At 42.9% G+C, this 22,524-nt stretch overlaps 4 protein-coding genes across 9 annotated transcripts in view; all 4 read right to left on the bottom strand.

Moving 5' to 3' along the window:
* Window positions 1–590: 590 nt before the first annotated feature.
* On the bottom strand, window positions 591–3,131 carry LOC119017089 (glutathione S-transferase A-like). The gene is made up of 6 exons (XM_037093528.1): window positions 2,856–3,131; window positions 2,265–2,330; window positions 2,032–2,137; window positions 1,433–1,551; window positions 1,259–1,347; window positions 591–1,170 (listed from the first exon to the last, which is right to left on the bottom strand). The coding sequence occupies exons 1-6, from the start codon at window positions 3,021–3,023 to the stop codon at window positions 1,038–1,040; spliced, it is 681 nt and encodes a 226-aa protein (XP_036949423.1). The 5' UTR covers window positions 3,024–3,131; the 3' UTR covers window positions 591–1,037.
* A 1,076-nt stretch (window positions 3,132–4,207) lies between these two features.
* LOC119017088 (glutathione S-transferase A-like) lies at window positions 4,208–9,061 on the bottom strand. The gene is made up of 6 exons (XM_037093526.1): window positions 8,791–9,061; window positions 8,072–8,137; window positions 7,627–7,732; window positions 6,348–6,466; window positions 6,174–6,262; window positions 4,208–6,085 (listed from the first exon to the last, which is right to left on the bottom strand). The coding sequence occupies exons 1-6, from the start codon at window positions 8,956–8,958 to the stop codon at window positions 5,953–5,955; spliced, it is 681 nt and encodes a 226-aa protein (XP_036949421.1). The 5' UTR covers window positions 8,959–9,061; the 3' UTR covers window positions 4,208–5,952.
* Window positions 9,062–9,248: 187 nt separating this feature from the next.
* Window positions 9,249–10,725, bottom strand: LOC119017093 (glutathione S-transferase A-like). 2 transcript variants are annotated; one of them, XM_037093538.1, is made up of 6 exons: window positions 10,466–10,725; window positions 10,044–10,109; window positions 9,858–9,963; window positions 9,643–9,761; window positions 9,488–9,573; window positions 9,249–9,416 (listed from the first exon to the last, which is right to left on the bottom strand). In XM_037093538.1, exons 1-6 carry the CDS (start codon window positions 10,631–10,633, stop codon window positions 9,284–9,286), a joined length of 678 nt encoding a protein of 225 aa, XP_036949433.1. In that variant the 5' UTR covers window positions 10,634–10,725; the 3' UTR covers window positions 9,249–9,283. The 2 variants fall into 2 exon arrangements, with proteins under 2 accessions (XP_036949433.1, XP_036949432.1); XM_037093537.1 differs by having other exon boundaries at window positions 9,488–9,761.
* Window positions 10,726–10,813: 88 nt separating this feature from the next.
* fhod3a (formin homology 2 domain containing 3a) overlaps window positions 10,814–22,524 on the bottom strand; it is a 64,018-nt gene continuing 52,307 nt past the window's right edge. For 3 of the 5 annotated variants that reach the window (XM_037093531.1, XM_037093534.1, XM_037093533.1), the window contains 13 exons: window positions 20,691–21,035; window positions 18,451–19,157; window positions 18,054–18,194; window positions 16,587–16,745; window positions 16,327–16,509; window positions 15,395–15,514; window positions 14,974–15,135; window positions 14,368–14,558; window positions 14,065–14,269; window positions 13,885–13,908; window positions 13,402–13,609; window positions 13,137–13,301; window positions 10,814–12,209 (listed from right to left, as the gene is read on the bottom strand). In XM_037093531.1, coding sequence (XP_036949426.1) covers window positions 12,133–12,209; window positions 13,137–13,301; window positions 13,402–13,609; window positions 13,885–13,908; window positions 14,065–14,269; window positions 14,368–14,558; window positions 14,974–15,135; window positions 15,395–15,514; window positions 16,327–16,509; window positions 16,587–16,745; window positions 18,054–18,194; window positions 18,451–19,157; window positions 20,691–21,035 — 2,687 coding nt within the window. In that variant the 3' untranslated portion in view covers window positions 10,814–12,132. The remainder of the gene's footprint in view (window positions 12,210–13,136; window positions 13,302–13,401; window positions 13,610–13,884; window positions 13,909–14,064; window positions 14,270–14,367; window positions 14,559–14,973; window positions 15,136–15,394; window positions 15,515–16,326; window positions 16,510–16,586; window positions 16,746–18,053; window positions 18,195–18,450; window positions 19,158–20,690; window positions 21,036–22,524) is intronic. The other 2 variants (XM_037093535.1, XM_037093532.1) reach the window with 2 other exon arrangements.

The raw sequence follows: 22,524 nt of genomic DNA on the forward strand, positions 1-22,524 counted from the left end.
ATGAACTGATGAAGCCACTCGGATGAGAGGTGAAACGTCTTCGAGTTCCTTGAGATATGGTTTCATTATGTTCTTGTCTGAATGTGGACCATTGAGAACATTACAGATATTTCAGAACTTCTTTTTCAACAAACTGGTATGTTGTTGAATATGTTTTTATATGTGGTGCCTGAATCCCCAAAGACGATGATGGTGTTTGTCCTCGATCCTCTTCCTATAGTATTGTATATCATGTTGTTTTGAAGTCCGTTCCGTTCTCTTTTTCCACTTGAGGGTTGCAGGGATGTTGTTTTTATCCCCCTAAGGGGTTGCGGAGTTACTGGGGCCAAATCCAGTTTACTCGATGGGCAAAGGCCATGTTTTGAAGTCTTGGAACTAAAACAAAAAAGGATCATAATGTGCAAGTCCATTTATATTACCCGTGGTTTCACAATCATAGGAATATTTTATTTCTTCTTTATTTGTATGGATTATTATTGTTTATAGTATAGTTTGCACTGTGTATATACATTGTATATATCTTGCTTTCTATTTAGTGTTTTTTCTTTTCTTTTCAACAAATAAGTTGAAACCTATTAATCCAAACTGACTGAAGTAAAAGATGAAACATTAACTTTATTCCTGTTATCATAGTAACATGTGCATGTATTAGTCAACAGATTAATGTTACATGTACAAGCCATGTATATTGGAAACAAAAATTGTTATCGCAACAATATCAAGGTCCTCGTTTTTATGCTGCCTGCCTGTAAACCCTACAAGCCTGTGTTTACCAGGTCATTTAAAAAAAAAAAAAAAAAACTAAAAAGAAGAAAGATCTGGCAGGAACATGGTTATAATAGACCTAAAATAAACTAAATCTGAAAGTTAGCTTGACAGAAATAAAAAGAACCATTTCTGCAGCAGTTGCAGCAGCACACAGGTAATCACATTTTCATTGTCAGTAAAATTAAAAAAGCTGTATCAAATTTGACACACTGAGCTGAACCTATCCAGCTAAATGTGTCTGTAGAATCGATCCAAACTGTGTGAGAACCTCAGATGTCTTTGAGTGTGTCCTGTCCCTTAGTGTTCTCCAGCCAGTGAGGCGGCCAGCTGGCTTTGATGCTGGGCCGATCCTTCAGCAGAGCGTAATACTCTCCCAGTACTGGGTAACGCTCAGCAGACAGCCTACAGAACAGAGAGCAGGAATGTCAAGCCATACGTCTACAGATCACCTCTGACGTCAGTGTGACTTCTAGAAAATTCTCCTACTGACCCAAATCTGAAGAGATACGCAACAGTGGGGAAGACGGTCACGTCCGCCAGTGAGAAGGTCTTTCCTGCCAGGTAGGAGCCTGAGCCCAGCTTGAAACAAAGAAGTGGAAAAAACAGCATGTTTGAAGACGTCAGCTCACGTTGAGGTCGTTAGTGTTTACAGAGCACACTGTACCTTCTTCAGGTAACCCTCCCAGAGCTTCAGCTCAGTGACCAGAGCTTCTTTGTTTCTCTTCAGAGCCGAGTCATGCCTCTCGTCTTCAGGGACAAACCACTTGTAGTAGATAACTGCGTCTTAAAAAAGAAAACACACACACACACATTAATATATTCAGAGGTTCACTGGGTCTATGATGTCATTTCCTTGTCATGACTGTATGTAGTGTTTTCAAACATGAGTAATTTATTGTTTAAAACACAAGCCACAACACTCTACATGTCTTACTATGACTTGTATTAACTATAGAAAGCAAGTAACAAATATATAGTTTTATATTAAAAATAAGCCACCTAAAATTTCCTCAAACAGCCAGAAACTGTAGCCTTTAGCAAGAAATTCTCAAAAAGGAGAGTGAGTGAGTGACATGCAGGCTCAACATGCACTGCAAACCAAAAGCATTTCTCTTTCTCGGGCCCTTAAAACGAATCAAGAGGCAATTTTGTTTGGGGGGGTTGTATGTTTTGTTTTTTGTTTTTAAATCGCAGCCTGGAGGTCCCATACACTGCAGGGGGTTTCACCTGTCTGCTGAGGGGATGTCAATGTAACTGTCTTACTGAGTTTTTCGTAGAAGGCAAGTCCCTCAAACATGCGTTGGTACATCAGTGCTTGTTCTGCTGGGCTGTCTGGGATCAGCCTGTTTCCCTGGGACTTAAACTGACTCTGCAAATCAAGACAAGGAACACTTCTTAATGTTGAATTCAGCATTATTATTATTATTATTATTATTATTATTATTATTATTATGTGTAAACTTTCTTGCTGAGGACTGGTATCCAAGTTGACTCACCTCCAGGTAAAAACAGGCAGCATAGGAGTCATTCACGATGTTGTCTCCATGTTTGAAAGAGGGAAGCTTCAAAATAAAGTTATAAGTTATTAGTTATTATAAGTTATTATCATACAGTATAATGTACGTGGTTATTATGTGAGCGACACAAACTGTTCAAATCCAGCCGTTAAATCTTATCTTGCTTAAAGTTGAAATACACTTCATCATTTCTGTTACCACCTGCATGCTGTTAGCGCACCTGTAGGACCAGGTATCTCTGCTTGGACGTTTCCGCCCCCTGTGGTGCGTTTGTGTGAAACGCACCTGGGTTAATAACGGAAATTCATTGAACATCGATTTCCTGACAAAAGAAAGCTTCTTGGTGATTTCGGTGTGAGCCGAATTTAAATTCACACCCATGTGATTCATAGACAGCATTCAGTCATGTTTCAACAAGTATACACTGTGTAGGTCAGCTGGGAAACATTGCATAAATAAAGTTTTTAATGGAAATTGGCGTTGCACGTCTGGTAGGGGTTCTATAAATGGTGGGACTGCAGGTTGCAGACTATAAATACGTTGATATGTCGGCTGTAAGAGAGACGGTACCTGTCCTCTGGGGTTTATATCTAACACCTCCTGGGACTTGTGCTCCATTTTATCAAAGGAGAGCAGTTTGTGGTTGTAGCCCTGCAGGTTCTTCTCCTCCAGAGCGATCATCACCCTCCAGCAGGGAGCAGAGCCGGAGCCCCACAGCAGAGTCATGTTCTGGGCCATAGTCTTAGATTTACCAGCCTGAAGCAGGAGCCCTCTGATGGGAACCGAGACTGAAGGGACCAGCGACTTGTTCTCAAGTAGAAATGGACGTTTTGCTTCTCTGTTAATACTTCATGAGGCTCTCACGTCGTAATAAGAGCGTACACTGCCACCTGCTGGTCAGGAGGAGGTACTACACCTGTTTTAATTAAGTTTCATTTATCAAAGGTTTTCATTTTAACTTCACATTTTGTTTTGTTCTAAGGAGTTTGAAAATCCGTAGAAAATACATTTAGACTTAAAGTTTCAGATAATCAAAAAATAATAATTTTACAGTTGTTTTTTAACTAACTTACAGACATACAGTATCATGGTGAAGGCATTGTGTTAAAGATCCCTCAGGATTTCATGTCCCTGCGGGCTGGCCAGCCACTGTGGGGGCCTGCTGGCTTTAGGATGGTCATGGATCATCTTGACATTCTGGGACTTGAACTGATTCTGTTGCAGAATAACAGGATTGAAATTTCAAAATGTAATTTCCGTTTATTCATGTGCAGTTTATGACAAACCACACGCTTTTTTAAAAATTTTAATTTTAATTTTTTTACACCAGTGAATGCTTTTAATGACTTTACAGAATAGATTAGAAAAAAAAATCCTATATTTCTCTGTCCAGATATCACCTGTCTGGCTCAGTTAAAATAGTTCTTACAGTAAACAATACATTCTTTGAGTTTTCCTTCTCTGAGCTGCCACTGAGAGGCACAGTGTATTACTTGTGTATGCTGTGTAGGTGGGATGAGGCAGCCCCATGACTTCCTCTGTCTCTTATATATAATACCAACTGCTGCTGGGATCATCAGCTGATGGAGTAAAACAAGAAAGGCCCTGTGTCCACAGTGCAGACTGAGCATGAGCCCAGAGAAACATCCACAAGATTCAACATGTTGTATTGAATAAACGGGCCAACTTTGCCGAGGAACAGGATGTGACTTTACAGAAGTCTGTGCTCGAGGTGTTATCAGCACAGCCGTTGTGAATTTCTCAAAGTTGTGGGTTCCACATGAATGCAAAATAAAGCACATGATTAAATGTGAAGCTGTCACTTGTGCAAAGTCACCATAGCACAGAGCATTTCACTCACCTGTGAGCAGAGCAAACCAGTTTCATTGTGGCACAGCTTCTCAGATAATAAAACCAGCAGGTCATGTCCTCAAAGACACCGCCTACTTTTTTATTGACATAGACTGAAAATCTTCAGAGCCAACATACTGGTTTACAATGACATGTTCGCTGTAGTTGAGAAAAACAAACAGGCTGAAAACTATTAATCTGAAATTACTGATATCAAAAGAAGACTCAATGAGCAAATAAAACTGTTATAGTGACTCACACATGTTTTAGTCATCAGGTGTTGCAACATAATATGACGACAATATGATGATTTAATGATTCATATACACATACACACTGTCATTTATGCAAAGTCACCATTGCACAGAGCATTTCACTCACCTTTGAGCACCTAACTCACACATGTTTTAGTAATCAGGTGTTGCAACATAATGTGATGACATTGACAACAATTTAATGATGCGTATACACACACACCATGAATCCAGGCAGCTAAAAACCAACATCCTTACATTATCACAGTTTAGCACTGCCTGTGTTAACCAATTGACAATAACAAGCCTCTGAAAAAAATACATTTTAAAACTAAATCTGAAAGTTAGTCTGGCTAAAATGAAGGAGCCACATCGCTGCTGCTGCAACAGTAATATACTATTTAGAGCACACAGGTAATCCCAACACCTTTCCTCTCCAGTGACAGAAAAATAAAACAGCTGGATCATATTTGACAGAGTAAAAACTATCAAGCAAAATCATTTTTATAGAATCTGAACAGAAGAATTACAGGTCAGAGATGCTCACAAGTCTTCGATCAAATGTCCAAGTCAAGTCTCAGGTCTATTATGGCCGTACTGAGCGTTCTACCAGCTGCTGCAGGCCACCCAGTCTGCAAAACTGCATCTAGCAATATAGATCAGCTTTTTTGGTATATGATCACTTTAAACATTCCATTTCAATCTAAAAATGTACACAATGAAAGCTTTCCATCAGATTTCATCACTGTGTTTTGCCTTGTGACATGAACATGTAAGAGAAATTCTCCTTGTTGAGGCGGAGAGTTGATCATTCTCTGAAGAAAGTTAGACTCAGTGTGATGATTCAGATCTCTTTACTACATACAGCATGGGGAGAAGACATGAAGTGGTCTTTGAAATGTTTGTTTCATTTCATCACAAAACAATGACCCCCTGATGTTTGTGCTGATCATGCCTCTCCCAGGATGGTGACCATCTGATGTTTTCTTGGACAGTAAATGTCACCTTCCTGTAACCACCTCAGGCAAAGAGAATGGCCCATCACGCAACTTTCTGACTCTTAAACCTAACGTGGAAGGGGAATCTCCCCTCCTCTCACATCCTGGTATATCTTCTACCGTACATTGATTACAGAATTCAAAACCATTTAATTTCTCAAACATACAGCTACAATACAGAGCAAGAATTGACGTCCTACATACCTACTTAGCCAGCAAATGGTGGCAGCAGAACACGGACTATTAAATTACCTGACCATTTTTTACAGTCACGGTAAAGCCAGCACTGTGTGAACACGGGTGGCGAGCAAACACTTGTATTTCTCAAAAATATCCAGCTGATGGCACTCGAATCAAGCAAGCTAAAGTTAGACAGTTTATCACTCTTAGCTTAAGCATTTGGCCGGTCTTGCCTCATTTTCTGCAACCGCACACTTGTGAAACGGGAGGCAGGGAGAGAGGGAAAAAACGGTAGGCAGGGAGAGAGAGAAAAAACGGTCAGCTCGCAGGGATTTGAAACAAAAGCTTGTTCATGCACCCCACACCGCGAGTGTGTGTCGAGTCTCAGATGTCCTTGAGTGTGTCTTCTCCCTTAGTGTTCTCCAGCCACTCAGACGGCCAGCTGGCTTTGATGCTGGGCCGATCCTTCAGCAGAGCGTAATACTCTCCCAGTACTGGGTAACGCTCAGCAGACAGCCTACAGAACAGAGAGCAGGAATGTCAAGCCATACGTCTACAGATCACCTCTGACGTCAGTGTGACTCCCAGAAAATTCTCCTACTGACCCAAATTGGAAAAGAAGGGCAACATTGGGGAAGACAATCACGTCCGCCAGTGAGAAGGTCTTTCCTGCCACGAAGGAGCCTGAGCCCAGCTTGAAACAAAGAAGTGGAAAAAACAGCATGTTTGAAGACGTCAGCTCACGTTGAGGTCGTTAGTGTTTACAGAGCACACTGCACCTTCTTCAGGTAACCCTCCCAGAGCTTCAGCTCAGTGACCAGAGCTTCTTTGTTTCTCTTCAGAGCCGAGTCATGCCTCTCTTCTTCAGGGACGTAGTACTCATAGTAGATAACTCCGGCTAAAAAAAAAACCCCAAAAAAAACAAAAGAAAAAAAACAAAACACTTAAATTGATATATTGAGCTTCATAGGGCCTATGATGTTATTGCCTTGGATGTATTGTTACAGAATAAGCCGTGGTATTTTACATTTCTCTTATCGTTTCACGTAGAAGCTATAAAAAGCTTGAACAAATGCATAGATCCATTTTTAAACTAAAGTATTGTAGTCCAAAAGCATTTCTGGTGCAACATTCACATACACAGCAACAAGTAGATGTAGACTTGTTTGAAAATGTAAAAAAGAAACTAAATAACTGAACATAAAATGACTCTAAACAGCTTGTCTGGCATCATCATAGTCTCTGGGAATCCCAAATTTTCCTGATGATTTGTAATGATTTTATTATTTGTTTTATGTATACTTTATTTGAATACTTCATACTTTGTTGTCGTCTTTTCATTCCTGTATTGCTTGCTGGCGTTGACTGTTTTCTTTTGTTACATTTCTAATAAATAAAATGTATTATTATTAGAAGTGTTTTGTCGACTATGAAATGACTTTCCATCTGCATGGGGGTGAGCAGATAATGACTAGATTTTAATTTTGGGTGAATTTGTCCTTTAACATGCCTTCAACAAATAGACTTTTGCTGCTTATATCAAGACTATATTCGGACTCATGCAGTAGAAGCTATGCATTATTATTATTTTTTTTTTTTACCTGCGTGGTAATAAAAACATAATCGAAACCAAATCGAAATGTTTACCAGTTCAAATATGGATAAGAGCTTTAGAGCATCCTGAAGCCCTCAAAGATCTGATGAAAAATTCTAATTAATCTGTGAAATCCAAGATGGCTGACTTCCTCCCAGTCCAATTTTTGTAAAAAAGGAGAAAAAAAAATGACGCATGTTCTTTAAGACAAAAGCAAATATTGTGAAAATCCAAACAACCTGATGCCAACTGGTGGGGTGTGTTTGAGGGCGCTATGGAGATCACTGCAGAACTATCCCAGCAATGCAAAAAATTTATTCCTGTAGCTGAATAAAAATAACGATGGGTTCCTCGGCCATCTCTGTGCTTGGACCCTTAACATGAGCCAAGAGGCCATATTTGTTTTTTGCTGTTGACAGGTTTTGACCTGTCTGCTGAAGGGATTTCAATTTAATTTGTCTTACCGACTTTTTCGTAGAAGGCAAGTCCCTCAAACATGCGTTGGTACATCAGTGCTTGTTCTGCTGGGCTGTCTGGGATCAGCCTGTTTCCCTGGGACTTGAACTGACTCTGACAATCAACATGGAAAAGACAGGTTTCACTTAAACTGTAGCATTATGTGTAAAACTGCTTGTTGTCTAGTTCTGGACATGAAATTCAAACTCTGAACATTAATACTTTAAATATTAATGAGGTAATTTCTTTCTCCCAGGACGGAATTAACAAGTTAGTTCTCAGAGGACATTTAGGTCCCTAGAACACTGTTTAGAAAGGTGGCAAGGTCCGCCAAATCTAAACAAGGTAAAACAGTATGAAATGTATGTTTATGCAAAAAACAACAACAACAAAAAAACTGGTAATGATCTTTCTCTTCTTAGGTTCACCTTTATCATCTTTAACTTGACTCACCTCCAGGTAAAAACAGGCAGCACAGGATTCATTCACGATATTGTCTCCATGTTTGAAAGAGGGAAGCTTCAAAATAAAACAGGTTATTATTAACAAACATGGCGGTCAGTTACCTGTTAAGAAGCTGTGGCTGTGTCCGAAATCACTCACTACTCCCTATATAGTGCACTACATGATGACTCCGCCATCTTGTAGTGCTGTCTGAATGTCTACTAGGACATAAAGAAGGCTGTATTTGAAGGCTGCATCTGGAGGAGCCTTTGAATTCAGACAGCCTTCGCGTGGCGTTGTGACGTAATTGGCCTTCAAATGCAGCCTCCAGTCTGCAGACCCTGAACTGAGACACAGCAAACACCTGCATGCTGTTAGCACACCTGTTGGACCAGATATCATTATTTGGTCGTCTCACACTTTGGTTAATAAATGGAAATTCATTCATTGAAGATCGATTTCATGACATAACAAAGCTTCTTTGTGAATTTAATGTGAGCCGAATTTAAATTCACACCCATGCCATTCGTCTCTGGCATTCAGTCATGTTTCAACAAGTATAACATTTTGTAGGTCAGCTGGAAAACACTGCATAGATAAAGTTTTAAATGGAATTTGGCGTTGCCTTTAAGAAAAAAAAGCACGTCTGGTAGGGGTTCTATAAATGGTGGGACTGCAGGTTGCAGACTATAAATACGTTGATATGTCGGCTGTAAGAGAGACGGTACCTGTCCTCTGGGGTTTATATCTAACACCTCCTGGGACTTGTGCTCCATTTTATCAAAGGAGAGCAGTTTGTGGTTGTAGCCCTGCAGGTTCTTCTCCTCCAGAGCGATCATCACCCTCCAGCAGGGAGCAGAGCCGGAGCCCCACAGCAGAGTCATGTTCTGGGCCATAGTCTTAGATTTACCAGCCTGAAGCAGGAGCCCTCTGATGGGAACCGAGACTGAAGGGACCAGCGACTTGTTCTCAAGTAGAAATGGACGTTTTGCTTCTCTGTTAATACTTCATGAGGCTCTCACGTCGTAATAAGAGCGTACACTGCCACCTGCTGGTCAGGAGGAAGTACTACACCTGTTTTAATTAAGTTTCATTTATCAAAGGTTTTCATTTAAACCTCTCATTGGCCTTCAGAAAATAAAGAGACATAACAGTTTAAAACATTTTAATGTTTATTTTTACAGTTTATTTTTCATACAGTATCATGGTGAAGGCATTGTGTTAAAGATCCCTCAGGATTTCATGTCCCTGCGGGCTGGCCAGCCACTGTGGGGGCCTGCTGGCCTTGATGCTGGGTCTGTCCTTCAGCAGGCTGTAATATTTGGCCAGTTTGGGGTAACGTCCAGCAGACAGCCTATAGAAGAGAAACAAGGTGAGGATGCCAGTGATAAACACTCCCATCAGGTGTTGAACTCAGCCACTTACCCAAAACGAAAAGCATAAGCAGTGTTTGGAAAGACGATCACATCAGCCAACGAGAAGGCCCCTGCCAGGTACGAGCCTGCAGCCACCTTGATAGCAGAAATCAAATAAAAGAAACACTGGTGTGCGTGTGTGTGTGTGTGCTGTTCATGCTCTACCTTGTGCAGGTAACCCTCCCACAGTTTTAGTTCAGTGACCAGCGCCTCTTTGTTTCTCTTCAGAGCCGATTCGTGTCTTTCCTCTTCAGGGACAAACAGGTCATAGTAGATGACTGAATCTAAGACAGATTCATGTACATAAAGTGTGATAGTGTTCGATGATTCTGTCCATGATTGCCTCTTTGGCCTGTGAAGCTAAGGTGTGTATATCTTACTGAGTTTATCAGTGAGGCAGAGTCCCTCCATCATGCGTTGGTACATCAGCGCTTGTTCTGCAGGACTGTCTGGGATCAGCTTGACACCTTGAGACTTGAACTGATTCTGTCAGTGAGAACAGAACATTTGTTTTCTTTTTAACACTGAGATGAGGCAGTATGCTGGTATCAGTTTTGACACTTTACCTCCAGGTATAAACACGCTGCAACGGACTCATTCAATATGATGTCTCCATGTTTGAAGGCAGGGAGCTGAAAGAAGGACATCACATAGCTGTTATTTTCCTTTACGATGATATATCACGTGTTTTTATTTATACTAATCAATGTCTTTAACTTGACTTCATAAAATGAAAATAAGAAAACATGTATTTATTGTAAGCATAACCCTAATCTCCTCTTATTGGTCAGCTCACACACGCCTTTCTGTGGGAGGAAGGAGCTTCTGTTGATGCGGAGTTTGACCTTTTTAACATTCAAGACCTTTTACAAACCTACTGTATACAACACACTGAAGGGAAGGGGGGAAAAAAACGAAAAATCATGAAAGGTGTCTTTTAAATATGAATCTGGTTGTTTATACTGTACTGCATGCTACACCCACCTACCTGTCCTCTTGGGTTGATTTCCAAGACTTCCTGTGATTTGTGTTCTCCCTTCTCAAAAGATAGCAGCTTGTGTCTGTACCCTTGCAGCTTCTTCTCCTCCAGAGTGATCATAACTCTCCAGCAGGGAGGGGATCCAGCCCCCCACAGCAGACTCATAGACTTGGCCATGGACACGGGTAGTGCAGACAAACACAAAGTCAACAAAACAAAAACACTCAACAGTGACCTGCACAAGTAAAGTGAGCAGCAGTTTACGGCACCTCATTAATCCAAAGGTTGCTCAGCGGCAGCACGAGGCCACGTGTTCTGGCCTCAAAAGTGAAAGCAGTGAAGAAGAGACGACCTGCACGTCCTTTTTTTCCCCACTCGTTTTTATTGCAGAATGTGTATACACAGCATTTCAAGTGAAAGTGTATGTAACCATGGTTTTCGTGATATTTCCCAGTTTTCTGTCGTACTGTGAGAGGAGCAGATGGTTCAGCTGGGACTCACTTCACCCACAACCTGTTCAAGTTCATACAAAGTACAATGTGACCACAGAGTTCAAAGCGAATGTCCAAACACCGCTCCCCTCTCTCAACACATAGTTCAGCTACGAGCACGTCTTTTATAACAATTCACAGAATAGCCTCTCTGTATCTCGGACTATAATACAAGTTTCTACAGAAGAAAATTACAAAAATAATACATCACATGAACCGCACTAAACATGCACACTGTAGTACTACAGTATTCAGTACCTGGCAGCTGAAAAGGGCATTTACACATTGTATGCAGAACTCTCTGCATGTCCTTCAAAATAGATTATTAAAATTTTAAAAAAAAAAGTCTTTATTCTTTTGTCTTTTTACACTTTACAAACAGTTCCTCTGAGATCAAAACGTCAATTTTCTTTGTGTTTTGAGTCAGTCATTTCATTTCAGCATCAATGTTGAGTAAGGTGCAAGATGTGTGAGCTGCTGCAAATAAATACGGAGAAAAATTCTGCCCCCCACCCAAAAAAATGAATTAATCGTAATCAACTACGCCTGTGGACGTGACGTCTGTGAGTTCTGAGAAGTGGGAAGTGCAGGAAACAAGAGGGCGAGATGGCGTAAAGGTACAGTGTCGTCCCTTTTTAATGAAAGGCACACATCAGATTGAAAACCCTTCACGTTCCCACTAATACACACCCGTCACTTGTAACGTGTAGCTGCAGAGAAGCAAACTCTTCATTGTTCTCAGTTAGCCTCTTTGTGCTGATCTCTTAGGATTCTTTCAAACTGGATAAGAGACCGAATTAGATCCTCAGCCTGTTGATCTTTACAACTGAAATTCACAGCTTAAATAAATGAGAAAAGGTGAAGTCACAGCTGCAGAAACTCACAAGCAAATCGTATCCCTTTGGACTAATGCAACATTTCAAATATGTTTAGATAAATAATAAACTGACACTTTTTCTCTGTGTTGAAAAAAAAAGAAACACCAGTATCATGGCTGCAGCTTCATCACTCGGACACGTCAGGCAAAATTAGCAGCTGGCAAAAACCTAAAGGGCTTTGTGACAGGTGGAATACAACTCTGTGAAGTGTGGCGAAGGCAGGTGGCGGACAGAGGTGTCGCTCTGGTGACCGCAGCTGTGTTTCCACGGCAATTAGGACAGTTAGCAGGAGGCTTGATGATCATATTTATGTGTCCGGAGAATCGGTTAGTCCTAAAGCAAGAGCCTCCTCCGGGGTCAGACCGTTCTTCAGAGTCCGCCTCACTGCAGGAAGAGAGGAAAGAGACTTACAGATACTTTTTCATCTTCAACTTTACCTTTAAAAATGCTAACTCATCTATATTTATAAAGCACATTTGTTACTAAGTGCTTTACAAAACAAGAAAAGAGTTCATATTATGTTTTGTGATTATATAATATTCTAACCCCTGTGTGACCATGTGATCATGCTGCGTTCAATTCTCACCTTTAAATCTGCTTTTCATGTCTGATTTTGTGTCAAGTGCCACTCTATGATTATATTGTGTAACTTCTCATTTAGTATTGTGCCATTATTAATTTGAGGAACTTTAATAGATAGCATGGCTGTAAAGAACAATTATTTTTATTATCAGTTATGCTGCCGATTATTTTTACAGTTAGCAATTTAAAGTATAAAATGCCAAAAGGCTTCAAATTGCCTCTTTAGTCTAACAAGCAGTCCCAAATCCAAAGACTCTTCATTTACTGTGATAAACAACAAAAAAGCACCAAATTCTTACATTTAAGAGGCTGGAACTTCATTATATTTTCAATCTTTGCTTAAAAAATGACTGTCAAGCTACTGATCAAAGTTGGCAACTAATTTTCTTGTGGTTGATGAATCGTTGCAGCTGTGCGAGATGGTTTAAAAAGGGAAGGTTAGATCTGATGCAGCAGAGGCAGAGATATCCTGACTTTTAGTTTGGGCCAAACTCCAAAACAAACAAAGCATCAGGTCCTACGTTTCCCAGAATGCGACAAATCTTATTTATTTATTATTAAATAATGTTTTTTCTGGTATTAATGTGCACGGATGCTTCTGCTTCATTGTGTATTGCTTTGTGGGAGAACATTTTACATCAACAGGAAAAAATAAATAAATCACGTCTTTACAAGACAGAAGTTGGACTGTGTGAGTGTGTGATATGGATTTAATCTTTAAGGTCGTACGTGATTTGCGGTTGGCTCTGGACCTCCTCCTCTCTCGGGGCTGGGCTCTGGTTCCTGGACCCTGAGTGGCCGACCTCACTATACGCTCCATGATCTCGTCTGCGGCGTCGTCCCCACAGATCTGAGTGTCGTCTGCGGGTGGCGCCCATGCCGGCATGCTGCGGCCTGAGCACATGGAGCAGAATGAAAAGAGCTTAAGCATGAGCACCGAAACCCTTTAAATTTCTGTGACCCCTATCTGCAAGGAACTTCCTGCCACCCTCACCTCCCCGTCCAGGCCGGGATCTTGTCCGTGTTCGAAGCCCCGGTACTCCGCTTGCCTCCTTGTCTCCGCCGCTGACGCTGGTCCTCAGCACGGCTTTCATGTTCTCGTGCTCTACAGCATCCTCAGCGTGGCCCAGACCCTGAGGCTGCTCGCTGTCCTGGCTGCCACTGGGGGCGCCGCTGCTGCTGCTGGAGCCGTACCGAGCACACTGACGGGAAGAGACGGGAAGAAAGAGAGTAAAAATAAGGCAGCTTGTAATTGAGGTATTTTGCGTTTTGACTCTAATGTGACAAAGAGGAATCCCAGGCTGTAAAGATTAGAATGCCTGCTCTAGTTTAATAACTGATTCATTCAGATGTTAAAATCACTAAAAAAAGGAAAACTTTGAGGTAAAGTGGTCCAGTCATGGTTAGTGGTTTCATGCACACACACACACACACACACACAGACATGCGTGCAGACAGAGAGCACACACGTTGATACCTCACTCTCTTCTTCATCATCAGACTACAGAGGGAAGAAAAAGTGAAAGTCAAAGACGAGCTCGAAGAAAATGAAGAGGGAATAAGGTGAAGAAGCAATGATAGATTTGAAAAAGACTCTGAGAGTGTGACACCGGAGTGTGTCCATGTGTGAGAGATTCTGCGTGTGTGTGATGCTCACAGGAGCGTTGACGTCCATGATCATCTTCCCTCTGGTCTTGTTGCGTTCGCGGTGGTCGGCTCGTTTCTGTTTCTGCTGCAGCACGCGGTCTCGGGTGGTTCGGTACTCCAGTGCAAACTCGCTGAGGATTTTACTGAACCTGTGGACGCTGATCTCTCTCACGCTGTAGGCCGGGTGACCGAGGAACAACAGGAACGAATGGAACCTGGGAGAAGCATGACACCAACCAGTTTCCTTCGTCTTCTTGTGGGAAAACCTCTTACAAGTTCAAATAGTTTCAGTTGTCTGTACTGAGATTACTACCTGTTGATGATCCTGCGGTGAACAATCTTGAGGATGATGATCCTCTCTGCACAGTCTTTGAGGAAGTCGGACATCTTCTGCTTCAGCTGGGGCTTCATCTCGTGCTTGGCGATCACCTTCAGGTGGTCCCATGAGGCTTTGCAGCGGCGCTCCATCTGACACAGGTTCTCCTGCAGCTGGTCGAAATCCACCTGACGGAAGACATGTTGGTACAAATAAGGGACTTGTGGAGCGAAAGTGTTTTCAAAAACTTGCATCAAAAACAAAACATAGGAAGCCCTCTAAGCAACTGAATGGCATTTTTATTTTCATAAATGAAAGGGTCGGTGCTGTTTTTTTTGTCACCCCTGCCCTCAAACACGCCAAGTCCACCGCCGATTGAAATGAGGAGCTGTAGGAATTCACTAAGAAGCATGATTCCCATAGTGGCAGATTTCCCAGCATGCATTTTTCAGGAGCTAAATCTCTCCAGAGACAATGAGAGTTAGAATCCACTTCCTTCCCCCATAAACTGTCAACTAAAATGGTCAGAGAACAGACCAAATCGACTACTGAGCAGAGAGGCAGTTCATATATAAAGATTCTGTTGGAGAGCGCTAAACGTACTTTTGCAGAACGTGTGATGGCTCCGATCTCCGAGTAGAGGTCGGTGCTCTGAGGGAAGTTCTCCACCACCACAGAGCAGGCGTGATGCAGCAGAGACTGCTTGTGAACCGTGTCCTTCACCTCCGGGACCTTCTCCAGATACGTCATCTCGAAGCCTTTAGCCTGGACACATGGACACACGGATCAAGATTCTTTTCTGATTTCCTATGTAAAAATAAACTTCCACAAAAATCCATACACGTCTGTTCAGACCAAACAATAGAAGCTAATCTGTGATGTAATTTTTAATCTACAAATTACAGGCTTAAAAAAATCCACACTCCATTAAAACCACTGACTATCTCTACAATTACCCAAAACAAAAGAAGCTTGTCATTATGTCCCAGTGCGATGACGTGAACCTGTGACGTTTGTGACTCACATTGGAACAGTTGAGGAAGTTTCCGATAGAGAGCAGCGTGGAGAGGATGTAACGTAGAGTTTTGTTCTTCTCCAGCTGCTCCATACCTTCCTTCAGATCCTGCAGCGGCTCCGCTACTTCCTGCGAGGGGGAGAACACACACAAACATCATTAGCTGAGTCAACTGATACACCCGAAAACATGTGTTGTTATATAAGTGGTGAGCAGGTGCACCTTGTTTCCGACCACAAATTATCTGCGCCTGTCTGAGGTCATCAGAGGTCGTATAAAGGTTGCTGCTTTGGTCGGCCTCGTGCCTCTGATTACATCAGGCTCTTGTGTGTCGTTATCCCGCATGCATGTGTTTGTGTTCCCGCACGGTATGATGCCCTCCATTAAGCCTCCCACTACCAAACCGTCCCACAGAGTTGAGTCGGGAATGCCGTCGTGCCTTTACGGAGAGATTAAAGACAACTGCATCCTGCGGAAAGCCGTAAAATTTACAGGACGGGGGAGAGGGAGGGGCAGTGTGATTTTCATGCTCCAGGTTTGGACTTTGAACTTCTCGTCCTGGATGCATTCTCCGCCCGAGTGTGCCAGAAGAGGACAAGGTGCTGCTAATAAGCGTGCATATTTTGTTATGATGTAAGTATGTTGAAGTTTCGCGGATGTTGTTTGCACTGAAGGGGATGTTGTTGCTTACTGACACACATGAGACACACACACATTTGCACACATGCTGCGCACATTTACTAAGAGTGGACTTCATTTGGCTTTTTTATGTGTGTGTCTGTTTCTGCTTTGATAAAAACCACATCCACTCGCTGGCGATGATTTTAAATGCGCTGTTTCAAAATGCTTTCAGTTTGGCCCTTCCCTCCTCTACATTTTTATGAAAAGCATTTTTCTTTAAATTGTTAAAGTAGCATTTCATCTAATAGTTTAATACAAACCTTCTCAGTTGCCTCATAGTCCATCTTGAAGGCCCAGAGCTGGAGCCTGGCGGAGAGCTCGCTGATGGAGGACAGAGTGAGGAGGAACTGCTCTGCTGAGCCCAGCGGGACGTCAGGGTTGGCCAGCTGGGCCTCCTGGATCTTCTGCTTCTCCTCCTCGGTGGGGATCATCGTCAGGATTTTCTGTATGAGAGGACAGCAGTGAATGAGTGACGGGTGTCACTTTCAATCACGTACGTCAGATCGTGTGGATCTCTTACCTCTATGCCCTCCTTGTTGAGCGCGTACTCGTCAAAGTTAAGTATGGCTGTCTTGATCGTTCGAGGAGGAGGCAGCACCGTCAGTCCGATGTTGATGGCGTTACTCCTCTTGGAATCCAAGACGATGATCTCCTGCCGCTTGCCGTCCGCTGCTGTTTTCTAGAGCACAAAAACAAAGTGAGGATCAATGCTGGGTCTCCCTCTGTCGCTCTCTCTCTCTCTGTGTGTGGTCGGCTTTATGGATTAGAGGGATCGTCACTCAGCTCACACTGACTGCAGCTGTGGGAAGTTACTGGTTAGTGGGAGCAGGAAATACGATCACAGGTACCCTACGTGTGTTTGTGTTGATGTTTGCTTGTCTGCAGATGTACTGACACTATATGTGAACACATGGCCTCACCACCACTTGAGGTTGTTATAAGCTATTAAAGGAAGGAGGTCGTAACTTGAAAGTGTAACAGATGAGGTGCGAAGACCTCGTTTCCTGCCACTATATAGTTATATATTCACCATATGGAGGTTTAGAAGACTTACACAACAGTGTATCAGTTATTGTAAACTAAACAGTCAGACAGGGAAATAGATCAAAAGGAAAGAAGTCTGAAAACTAAGACTGATGGTTCTGCACTTAAGAGATGCACCAATTTATGAGCAGAATCGTGCGTGAAATTGCTTTGAACCTTAACTAAAACATACTTTACATTCTGATGTGTCAGGTAAGAGAACCCAGGAACCTAAAGAAGGAACAAAGGAGAGTGTGCCATAATAATATCAGCAAAGTCTGCTCAGGCCTCTGATGGCTTTAATACTGTGGTGGTCCTCTAACTCTTGGGTTCTCTCATTAACTGGAAGCTTTACTTGAGCTCTTTCGACACTGTAGCTGCCGACCACCATCATCCTGTTGCATTACCTGCAGACCAGAAGCCGAGCTGAGGCGAGTTATTCTCTTCTTCTGCTCAGACAGAAGATGTGCCTTTGAAACAGAGGCTCAGGAGTTCAATGTGTGAGAGGCCCTAATCTTAGCCGACCATACTTTTCTTATTTAGAGGCTTCGTGAGAATTATGAAGGATTCAAACTCTCCCATTAGATCAGAACACACGTGACCTCCCCAAAACTCCTTTAACTTTCGATTGCTGGAGGTAATGGACATCGTTCCCATTGGGCTGTGTGAAAAGGGAAGTGTGTGTGATAAAGCAGCCACTGAATATACCATGTATATGCCACTGTATATAAAGAAACAAAGAAAGCACATGATACTCCCACACTGGTGCAAAGTGACAAGAAGATGCCTCTCTTTCCCCTGATCTGTAACAAAGCTGTCATTTTTAATCTAGTATGGTAGCAGCACCTTTGGGAACCACTGACTCGCCATCCAAGAAGTGTCAAAGTAAAAGAGCTGCGCCTGCAGCGATCTACTTGTACAGTCCCAGACCTCTGCGGGCCATGCTCAGTCACTGGCTGTTTACCTTTGTAACTGGTATCTCCTTTGATTTCGTCTCAAACAGGTGTTCCAGTTTGGCCGTGTCCAACTTCACTGGTTCCAGCTTGGACCAGAACGAGTCTCCACTCCGCTTGTAGTCGCTGTACTGAGAGTCGGTCGGACGCACCTGATCACAGACAGAACGAGAGCAATGGACTGCATGAGGTAGAGACATGTGTTGGACGCCCATTTCCCACAATAAAAGAGGTAAATGAGAGACTGTGAACACAAATAACCCTGGGTTAAAGCAGCAGCAGGAGCACTGTGGGTCATTCTGCTTCTCGTGACTCCTAAATGCTAACTAATGAAAATGTGCTGTTTTATACGAACTCTTGATCTCCATCTGCAAGACTTCGGAAAAAGGAAACTCCGTCTTGACTCACCTCGTTCCAGAACAGCCTGATCGTCTTCTTCTTCTTGTTGAAGAGAGGCGGCTCCGGGGGAGGAGGCCCTGGAATCGGCGGGGCACAAAATGAAGGTGGAGGTGGAGGCCTCATTATACCAATCAAGGGAGGGGGTGGGGGGCAGCTGCCTAGCATGGGAGGTGGTGGAGGGAAGCGATGGATGAAGGGCGGAGGAGGGGGCGGGGGCGGGAGGTCGCTGCACCCTCCCATCAAAACAGCATCCAGAATGTCCTTGTCGTCCTCCTCCGTCAGGTCGGTGAAGTTGATGTCCCCGATGCGCAGCTCTCGAGGGCTGGCCAGGAGCTGGTCCCAGATCGTGTCTGATTCCTTTTTGGGTGGGGGAGGTGGGGGCTCGTTGGCCGGGCATTCCAGGTGAGGGTGGGGTGAAACGAGGTCCTTGATCAAGTTTCCAAACCGCTCTGCTAACGGTCGGATGCTCCCGTGGTGATCGGAGCTGTCGGCCCTGTTGTCGCTCTCCTGGTCACCTTCCAGTCGGCTGCCAGCGTCCTCCTGGGTTTCTTTATCCTCCCGCTCTTCTTTTTCTTTCTCTTTCTCCTTCTCCCCATCCTCCTCCTCCTCCTCCTCATCACTGGGCTTCTTGTTCTGGGAGTACAGCATGTCCAGCATGAAGAGCTTGCTGTTGAGGAGCTTGCTGCACTGCTCGTTCACCTCTTCCTCCTTAAAGCCTGAGAAGGAGGTTGTCGAGAGGAGAGAGGGATGTAAGAAAGAGTGCACTCTGCATGCCATTAGCCATTGTCAAGGAGGCTTTTAAATCAAAGCAGTTTAGAGTATCAACTGAAATACAAATACAATTTGATATATATAACAGTATGTATTTAGAAATTAAAAATGAGGTTCAGTTTACTTGACACAAGGAGTAACGTCATGAAAACAATGTGTTTTTTTGTGGCTCTGGAAGGATTTTGTTTTAATTCTGCTAAAGTAAGCTTGATGACGTAATCAGGGTTATCTCGGCCTTGCTATTTAGTTGTATTATGTCAACTGTCCAATCTGATGTTTTTGGAGATAGACCTTTAAGAATCATCATGTAATTTTACTGACTTTCCGAAAAAATGTCTCATTTTCTTTCATGGTCCAACCTTAAAGTGAGTGCCCAAACTCTCTATGCCGTGCTGCAGGCAGGCCAGCGTGCACAAGGGTCCTTTCTTTCATTAAAGTGTGCGGCATGTTGATGTAAGTTTTTGTGTTGGCCATGCCTCCCAAAAGCAGCTGAAATAAGCAATTGGCCAATAATTGTTGAGATTTTGGAGGTGTGCCTGTCCCTGTGGGAGCCGCGGTGACCTAACGTAACACTCCTCTCTCTGTAGGTTGCAGAGATGTTTACATGTACACTTGGAGAAGCATAATTCCAGTTTTAGCCCTCTGTAATTGGTCTCATGTTTGTTTGTGGTTTCAGTGCTACTACTTATGTTGAAGCTATTATTCTGCAGAATCACCATATTTGCGACAACGTAGTACAAGTTGCAATGTATTTTCACCATCCACGACAGAGGACTCATCTGAAACATTATCACTTAAAGGAAACATATTTGGCTTTTAAGCACTGCTTTCTGTGGGAGACTTTGTGACACTTTGTGACATCACACTATGTCATCATGTCACACATTGGCATAATTAAAGCGTAGTGACTAGTTTGGCATGTAAATGTTGATGTAGCACAGCTGCTCTGCTGTTGTCAAAGGTGCTTTGGTAAGGTGTGTGTGAGCTGACCAATCAGAGGAGCCTGGGTGGGGCGCCTTAGAGGGACGGGAGCTAAACCAGAGCGTTTCAGACAGAGGGCGAATACAGTGCTGCAGCACTGGACAGAATGAGAAAACTGATGGGTTTTTTGAGCATGTAATCCTATTCTAGTAGTAACCTAAAATAAGATTATGAACCTGAAAATAAGCACAACATATCTCTTTAAATATTAAGACATTACCACCTACATATAGAATCAGCTTTTGAAAAAATTTACTCTAACACCAATTTTTCCCATGATTTTGAGACTACAATATAAAGATGCATTTTACTACATCCATGTCTGCAACTGTACACTGGTAGTAGAATGACACACATCCATCAATATATTGCTTAACAGTGCTAGTAGTAGTAAAAGTGTTGCTTTAAACATGACTAATTTTGAGTTTTGAAGAGTGATGTCCAACTGGAACTAGACTTCTCAACACAACCTGAATGTTAGTAACAAAACTACCCACCATTCTCATTGCTGGCCCTCTCCTCTCTCTCCAGAGTGCTGCTGGCCGAGGAGATGCTGGAGGCCGAGCAGTTGTCCTTCTCGTTCACCTCCTCATTCTGTCGCTCCTTGTCACTCAGGATGCCGCTGTCCTCCTCTGCCTCCGCCTCCGCCTCCGCCTCTACCTCCACCTCCTCTTTCTCCTTCTCCGGCTCCTGCTCGCACTCCTCGCCTTCCTCCTCCTTTTCTGCTGTCGCTTCCTCTTGTACTTCCTCCTCTTCTTCCTCCTCTTTCTGCTCTTCCTCCTCTTCAGCGGGGGCCTCTTTTTCCTCTGCTTCTACACTGGCACTGGAGTCATCAGCCTCTCCTTGTCATAAAGAAATGTAAAATGATGGTTTACTGTCTCATCTCGTGCCTTGATTAGACATTCTGCAATCACTGACACAGAAACATACTGTAAGGCGAAACTTGACATGGCTATCTTTGATTTTAAAGGCGTCTCTGTTCAGGCTCCCTGCATCAACACTCACATGATAACAAGAAAAACAAAAACACACACCCATACACTAATGTAAACAATATGGCGGGTACATAAAGCCTGGTTTTTGCGGGACCAGGATATGAACAGGAAATGAGGAATTAAGTTCCTGTTTACATCAAAACACACTCATGTACACGGTGCAAACAGGTAACCTAACAGACCAGGCCGCGCAGTGAGGCAGGCGGGGTTAGAATAACACGACACTGTGAGGCCTCATACACTCGCCTGTTTGAGCTCATGGCTATGCATGCACTCAGCTCCAAGACAAGGCTGTTTTCTTACCCAAGATGTTTTGGAATCACACTTTCAAAAAGGTCTTTCAAAAACCTATTTGACCCTTTCACCCTCGTCCTCTCTCTGTTTTTTTTTTTCTTTCTGCCCCCCTGATGGTTTCCCCCTTTTCTCCCTCAGTAATTTCCACAGTCCTCTCGCCTCGCCTTCTTGTGCTCAGGCCTGCATGCTAATTTAAACCACAGGCTGCAAACTGCAACAATTTAAGGTTAAGAATGATTGTTTTGGGACGCTCTATTGGGAATTGAACTGGAGACCTTCTGGTTTTAATTATAAGTCCCCGAGGTGTGGACCGACAGAATTCAAAGTCATACAAGAAAACTGTAACACACAATCTTAAAGTTAGAATCTTCAGGTCTTACTGAGAGTTTTTGGTGCACCATTAAGTTATGTTGGCAATATTTAGCCATTCAGTGTATTCACATTCAATGTTATCCATCTGCTTAATGGCGGAGTCTGCCATTGTTACGCTTGATCAAGGTTGCCTTTAGTTAGCTACTGCTGTCGTATTAAACTTTTTTTGCTATGGCAACCACAGATTCTGCTGAATTAACCATGACTGATTATTCTTTTAATATGATCTGAATTCAATGTATACACAGTTACAGCATAAGCTAACTTAGCCCCTGAAATGTGCAATATGTACGAATTTTGGTTAAAATATTCAAAACTTCATTAAAGTTATCAACAGTGTATGAAGGAATAGCAATTTTAACATTATGATGTCTACATATGCATGTGTGGCATGCTAACCAGCTAGCTCTGGCCCATCCCGGTCTAAAGCTCCTGTGCTCGTGGCGTGAACACTAACAATCCCCGGTGCTCCCGACACTTAGCAGTTACACTGGCGTTATGCTGCCTCCTATTTGTCTTTTGGAGTATGAATTCAACAGGTGACTAATTCTCACATATTGCACCTTTACATTTTTTTTTTAGTGGTGTAATAGAAGTAATAGTATATATAAGATACAGGCAAGAAAACAGTGGTAATCCTAATATTAGTTGTGGTGGTAGTAATGTTGAA

This window comes from Acanthopagrus latus, chromosome 3 (genome assembly GCF_904848185.1).
Source record: "Acanthopagrus latus isolate v.2019 chromosome 3, fAcaLat1.1, whole genome shotgun sequence".
In the NCBI taxonomy this organism is placed as follows: domain Eukaryota; kingdom Metazoa; phylum Chordata; class Actinopteri; order Spariformes; family Sparidae; genus Acanthopagrus; species Acanthopagrus latus.